The sequence below is a fragment of the Sinocyclocheilus grahami genome, unplaced genomic scaffold (assembly GCF_001515645.1).
Source record: "Sinocyclocheilus grahami isolate Dianchi unplaced genomic scaffold, SAMN03320097.WGS_v1.1 scaffold178.1, whole genome shotgun sequence".
NCBI lineage: Eukaryota > Metazoa > Chordata > Actinopteri > Cypriniformes > Cyprinidae > Sinocyclocheilus > Sinocyclocheilus grahami.
The window spans coordinates 387,454-394,700 of NW_015505357.1; the positions used below are offsets into that span (position 1 = coordinate 387,454).

General features: G+C 33.8%; 1 protein-coding gene across 6 annotated transcripts in view; it reads left to right on the forward strand.

Moving 5' to 3' along the window:
* Positions 1-6,226, forward strand: part of LOC107593958 (uncharacterized) — a 12,867-nt gene extending 6,641 nt beyond the window's left edge. For 2 of the 6 annotated variants that reach the window (XM_016283864.1, XM_016283863.1), the window contains exons 2-4: positions 1,732-2,125; positions 4,010-4,084; positions 4,175-4,827. In XM_016283864.1, coding sequence (XP_016139350.1) covers positions 1,801-2,125; positions 4,010-4,084; positions 4,175-4,455 — 681 coding nt within the window. In that variant the 5' untranslated portion in view covers positions 1,732-1,800 and the 3' untranslated portion in view covers positions 4,456-4,827. Of the gene's footprint in view, positions 1-1,731; positions 2,126-4,009; positions 4,085-4,174; positions 4,828-5,806; positions 5,849-5,940 lie in introns of those variants that run through there. The other 4 variants (XM_016283866.1, XM_016283867.1, XM_016283868.1 and 1 more) reach the window with 4 other exon arrangements.
* The last annotated feature ends 1,021 nt before the right edge of the window (positions 6,227-7,247 follow it).

Genomic DNA, 7,247 nt, shown 5'->3' on the forward strand with positions numbered 1-7,247 from the left:
GCTGAATATCTTATTATTCCTGAACAAACCAAACCAACGTACAAATGTATTAAATTGTGCGCCATAGTCGTTTATTGAAAGTAAACAAAGATGACTCATCTCTAGTAGTGGGCCACTAAACTGGGAAGTCCCTGGCGGATAATGCATAGAAAGATGCGCCATATACAAGTATACACCAACAATAAAATAAACACGAATTAATTTGTGTATTGTCAGCACACGCATATAGGCTTAAAATCTATCCGCTATATATATATTTCATAATTTGAAAGTGATAACAAAGAGCAAGTGCAGTTTTTAAAAACAACTCATCAGTGGGAGGGACCATGAAGAGGATGCTTCCTTCCTCTCGGAAGCACCCATGATGCTTCAGCTCCGTGTTGCCAGATTGGAAATGTCCAAGCATCGTACCAGAAGCTCAAAATTATCGCGTTTGGAAGAAAATTATCGTACACGAGTAAAAACGTACAGAATGCAGCTATTTGTCTAGTAGACTAGAACAACAACTTTTTGACACAACCTTCAAATTACCACAATAAATAAATAACTATGCTAGGGCCCTATGAAATACGGTTTATTTTTTCCCAAATTCAATTTTTTTTTATTCCAAATGTAATTATTTTTTTCTGTTTAAATTTTTCTGGACTCCTTTTTAAATGGTTAAGTTAAATTTTATTAATCAAAAGCACGTCTAAATAATTAAACGTATACAATTCAACATCAAATCTATTAAAACGTAGGGTTGTATGAAATGTTCTATTTTTTCACCTTGTTTATTGTTACCAAATTCTGTGTTTTAATATGTCTAATTATTTGAATGCATAAAAACTACTTTTATTTATAGCCTTATGAAATGGGTTTTTTTTCTTTAGAAATTATGCATTGTGTATTTTAATTTTTCTGGTTATCGAATAAAGGCATAACACGTTAATTTAATTGATCTTTTAATTAATGAAAATTAAACAAATTTTATTATTTGGCAAACAAAGGGGATTTACAATTTAAAATGAAAACATGGAAGAAATATTGTGATTATTCCTTAATCATTTTAGTAGTAGTTGTTGTATGTACATTCTACTGAACAATAATAATCCATTTCTGGCAGAAACTATATATGTTTGACTCTCAGAGCAGTTCTGGGGATGTTGTTCATGTATTTATGTACTATTTAGTGAGAAGGCAGATGCTGAAATCACCACAAGCATATGTGTGTAGTAAACAAAACCGCGTGACATTCATTCAAACCATAGACTATGATTCAGACAGACACAGAACATGCAGGATTTATATTTAAATAGCCTTTTTGCGGCTTAATATTTACAGATACTAGTCCATATCACGATTTAAGTGTAATGACATTCCTTTAAATAATTCATCCAAACTTTGACAAATTCCGTGACATTCCGCGTTATACAGTAGATTCCGCAATTCCATCCGTGTTTTCCGCATCGCGGAAATCAAAGGGCCATAGACGCGGGAAGGTCCAAACTCCACCACCATCCATTGTACAGAGATCAAAATTATCGTACAAATACGATAATTATCGTACGTCTGGCAACACTGCTTCAGCTACAGTCTCATCTGTTGATCTGTTCTTTATATTGCTGCTTAATTTCTAGCCAAAATACTACGTATTTTATTACAAGCTATATGCTGTTTTGTTTTAGTCGTCAAGCGCCTTTATTTATATTTTTATTGTTTAAAACAATTTAATTTCTGATTTTATTACAGCCTTAATCTTCGGTTTGAAAACTAGTGTCAAATCAAGGCTTTCACATCACTGACCAAGCACAAGAGGCGATGGATGGGCCTGTAGATGGCATCAAGCTCATTCGGAGACACAAGACAGAGCTACTGGAGGCTCTGACTGGAGATCCAGATGTTCTGCTCCAGCGCTGCCATGCCAGTGGCATACTGTCCAACAATGAGTACAACAACATCAAAGACACGAACATGCGTTCGAAACAGGTACGGGACATCTTGGATTATGTGATTGACAAAGACAACAAGCATGCTCTGAATTTCCTGAAGTTGCTGAAAACACAAGACATGCAAGAGACATTTCCTAAACTGCATTTCCTTCAAAAGCTGCAAATCAACAAGCGCAAGACACCAAAAAACACAGGTATGATCTTACACTCAGCCATTGTAAATCATTCATTGTCTACCATTAACACCCCTAGAATTTTGGCATTGTGACTATTATGCATATTATTTTCATTATTGTAACTTTTTAATGTTGGTTTTCATTACAGTAATAATCGTTTTTTACTGTCTTACAGTTAAAAATATAGTTGCAATTAGGGCTGCACGATTAATCGAATGCGATTGTCATGCGCATTTTGTTAAAACCGGTTCTGTAATCAGCAGGAAATCATCATCACGTGCTTTCAGATGGAGCAGAGTTTACTACACATAGCCGTAGTTCACTGACAAGTTACGCAAAAAAATCGCAGACCATTTTATTGCGTGATTCTGAAATCGAAGAAATCGTTCGTGATAATGACAGCTGTTTGCATAGCTTCTCAGTGAACTACGGCTCTGTGAAGTAAATGCTGCTCCATCTGAAAGCATGTGAAAATACCACATTTAATAACATATTTTTACTCCAAACTCACTTCATAATGTCAGTCGAGTGTTTGAAATAAATCCTTCTGTGAGATGATGGGGCTTCTTACACAGAAAAAGGCACGTAACTTATTTCATAGTATTTAAGCAGTGATAAAGGCATTGCATTATAAATATAATTTATTTTAATTAAAATTATAATAATAAGAACTCCGATAAACCGTATATTGCCGTAGTCGTGTGTTTATTAGTCACGTTGAATCAATGAAAGCAGTTGAAGCTTCTGTTTATTCATCTGCAGCGTTAGGCATTTTCTGGGTTTCTTCTGCAAGGCGTATTTGGAGTTTCAGCGCGAGAGCGCCCTCTGGCCTTTGGATGGAGATTTACTGCTGATCACAGAACCGTGCTTCACTGAAAGATACGCATGACAATCGCAGTTTTTGTCGAATCGCGATTTCGATTCCATTTCGATTTATCATGCAGCCCTAGTTGCAATACATTTTGAAAAGTCAAATCATTTAACTTATAAATAATTACATGCGATAAATGCTACCATAATGTATAAATACTGGAAGAGAAAGAAAACATACATTTTATTGTTAGAGTAATGAGAATTAAACTGTATCTTGCATTACATTAATGAAAATTGGGGGATATAACAAGCTTAATTGTCCTGAAAATCTGTAGAGCTGCTTTAATTTAATTTAAATTCCGTTTAAAATCAATTTGTTTCATAATCGATGAATTTTGCTATATAAACTCTTATTTTCCTGTTTTATTAATGTGAAGCTTCTTTGAAACATTCTGTCATGTATAAAGCACTGTATAAATTATAGCGTTTCTGCGGGTCTTTAAAAGTCTTAATTTGCCCTTCTACAAATTAAGGTCAGAGCAGAAAATCTTAAATTCATAAAGTCTTTGTGTTTTCCAAACAAGTACAACTATCTACACATCAACTCAAGATGCATTTACTTGAGGTACAAACTGAACATATGAAGTCAAATTGAACAAAATTAAGTAAGTTTATGTTTAAAAGAAGAATATATATCTCTCAATAGGGGAATAAAAACTTGTTTTCCCTATTGAATTAAGTAGAACCAATTATATTTGTTCTTATTTTAATCGTAAACTCACTTCATTTTGATCTGTTTCTCATAAAACAAGGCTTATGTCATTTTGCTTTTAGAGTAAATTTATCTTGCTTTAAGAATCTTTAGACTTTTGCACTGGGAAACAAGACAAAAATCATTTTTATTTTATTTGTTTATTTGCAATGTGATCAGAAGGTACAGTAAAAACTGTATTTTTTCTAGTGTACTTTTTTTGTAAAATGACTAAGCAGTGTAGATCTTGATAATGGTCACAATGCAAAAAAAAGAGATCCTAATAGTACACTCTGTATATATTATTTATTTCACCCCATTGCCTTCAAACTTTCTAGTACATGCAGTAATCGATTTTGGTTTATCAGAGACGACAGCAAAACGACGACAGGAAATGGAAAACGAGCCGCTGCGTGAGTCACATACACACCTCTGCTTTGCATCTTCTTCAGTAGCAGCTTCATGACAGCACTGCTTCATTACGTAACTTTGCTTTTTCTCAGACTCCAGGATGGTGAGCGAGAAGGAGATGATGATGGTGGCCGGCTGCATCGGGAACAGCTGGAGGGAGGTGGGCATTATGGCACTGGGTATGAACACCACCACTCTTCAGCAGATAGAGGAGGACAACAGCCAACACAAAATGCGGGTTTTCACCATGCTGCGAAAATGGAGCATGCGTGAGAGGGAACAAGCCACGGCAGCTCGTCTCCATTCTCTACTGACCCAAGAAGAGAACGGCATGGACACTCTGAAACTCAACTTCCTGTTGGAAGACAACTGAGGCTGCTAAGAGGAGTTTAATTGGGTGCTGCAGCCATAACATCAAAACCCGGAAGTCTAATTCACCATGGGTTCCCTCAAGATTTCATGGGTTTTTATAATGGGGTCATGATTAAAACAAGGTCTGTGGTAAATATAAATGGCTAATGCTGAATTACACACACACCCATACTTAAACCATGAATTTTGAAGCAGTTATGCTTATTTTTAAAAATGTATGGTTGTAATAAATGACTACATAAGAATGTTTGGGTTGTATGCAGTTTACATTGTACAACAAATCTTCTAAGTAACGTGATACCACTGACCTTATTTTACTCATGAATTTAAAGAGATAGTTCACCCAAAAATGAAAATTCTGTGATCATTTACTCACCCATCACTTGTTCCAAACCTGTTAGAGTTTCTTTTCTTCAGCTGAACATAAAAGAAAATATTTTGAAGAATGTTGGTGACCACACAGTTGACGGTAGCCATTGACTTCCATTATGTTTTTTGCATACTATGGAAATCAATGGCTACCGTCAACTATTTGGTTAGCAGCATTCTTCAAAATATCTTCTTTTGTGAGTAAATGATGACAGAATTTTTGGGTGAACTATCTCTTTAAAAATCCTATTATAAAAACCCATATGAAAATCTCAAGGGAACCCATGGTGAATTAGTCCTGTGGGTTTTGAAGTTGACAGCTGCAGCACTTTTTATACATGTAGCACTTGCAGACATGTAGATATACCACTAGAGGGAACTATAACTGCTTGTCACTTCTATAAAAAACTTTTCATATTTATATATTTTTTTCTTTTAGTAAATGCTATGTATAAGTCAGATACATACTTGAAATAATAGGGCAACTTTCAAACGCACCAAGCTAAAATGCGGGCATTTCAAATATTTTTCTTAAATTTGATGTGCAAACTTTTTTTTGTTGTTGCAAATATCAAATATGCAAAGATTTAAAAAAAAAAACTATGTAAATCATGTACATTTGTAATGCAAATGTAATGCTTTTTTTTCAAAAAGGGGCCAGACTGAATTAACTGTCCATGTCATTGTTTTATTCCAATGTTTTATTTTTTTATGGCATTATTACTTAATTATTTTTATCTTAAGCTTATTTTTTCATGTGAGATCAATTTCCATTCCTACTTTTTAGATTGCACTTCAGCTTGTGATTTCTTTCTGATGGTACAAATTGGCTGATTTGTATTGTAGCATTCCATCTTAATGCATTCTACAGAATAATGCTTTTCCTTTTCAAGTAAATGAATGTGAAAGCTTTTATCAAAGTCTTAACTTGAACTGATTCCATGAACAGATAAGGAAGTTTAAAAAGTTTTATGTTCCAATAGAGACTGCTATCTGGCAACATAATGGCGACCTTCGCTCTCTCGGCAAGTATCACGTTGTTTCACCCTGGTGTTTTTTCACCCTGGTGTTTCACCCTTGTTCACCCTTGTTCACCCTTGTTTTGCATGCCAAGCAGGTGATAGGATTGGAGGCGGAGCTTTGTATAATTCCATTACACGGGCCTGTCATTAAACAGCATCTAGTCTTGCCAGACTTCATGGAATCTTTTGCTGTGGGATTATAAAACTTGTTTTATTTGATAGATTGCAACCTGATGAGGAAACAATCATTTCAAATTTGTTATCATGCTTACATGAATTGGATTTCATGTAACTTTTTTTCTGTTATTGTACTTTTTTTTGTACCGTTTTGTTACTTTATGTACTTGTATGTCTTATTTCTGTTTTGCAGATTGATCATGTTTCTGGTGATGGGTTATTTGTAAAAAAGTCAAATGAATATAAATAAAAATAACTAAATGAATCATAACTGTCATTATGATAAAAGTTTGAGGTTATTTTTTATTGTTTTATAGCTGGTTTTATTGTATAATTTAGATATTTGTCAGATTTGCGTTTATTGTTTTATAGGCTTAAGCTATAAATAACTGGTTTCCCGAGAGTTTTTATTTTATTTTATTTTTTAGGTTTAGGGATGGTGAAGAATGGAAAATCTTCAACTCATCTGTTCATTCGGAATCTCTGTATTTTATTTGTTTATTTATTTTTAAATTGCATTTGTTGTCCATGTACATTTTCAGTTTCATATTGATTCAGTTTTGATTGTTTTATTTGATTAGATTTTGGTTAACCAAAACCTGGAACATGCAGGAAGGATTTCTTATGTACAAGCATTGAAAAATTATAATGGTCAGATTTGCGTTTATTGTTTTATAGGCTTAAGCTATAAATAACTGGTTTCCCGAGAGTTTTTTTTTTATTTTATTTTTTAGGTTTAGGGATGGTGAAGAATGGAAAATCTTCAACTCATCTGTTCATTCGGAATCTCTATTTTATTTGTTTATTTATTTTTAAATTGCATTTGTTGTCCATGTACATTTTCAGTTTCATATTGATTCAGTTTTGATTGTTTTATTTGATTAGATTTTGGTTAACCAAAACCTGGAACATGCAGGAAGGATTTCTTATGTACAAGCATTGAAAAATTATAATGAAACTACTTGTAAAATTGAATTTCCAATTCGTTGGGGCAAAATATTTTTCCAAATGAATCACTTTTTGATGACAGCAAAATGATTAACATGCAAATATTCAGTTACTTTTTTCCATAGGAAACCTAAGTTACCTTTTTCCATAGGAAAGACTTTTTCTGTAAGATAACTGACCTGCATTTGTCCTGGCTTTTTTTGAACCCTGTGACATTCCATTCCACTCTTCTTCTGAGTGAGAGAGTGTGTGTGTGTGTGTGTGTGTGTGTGTGTGT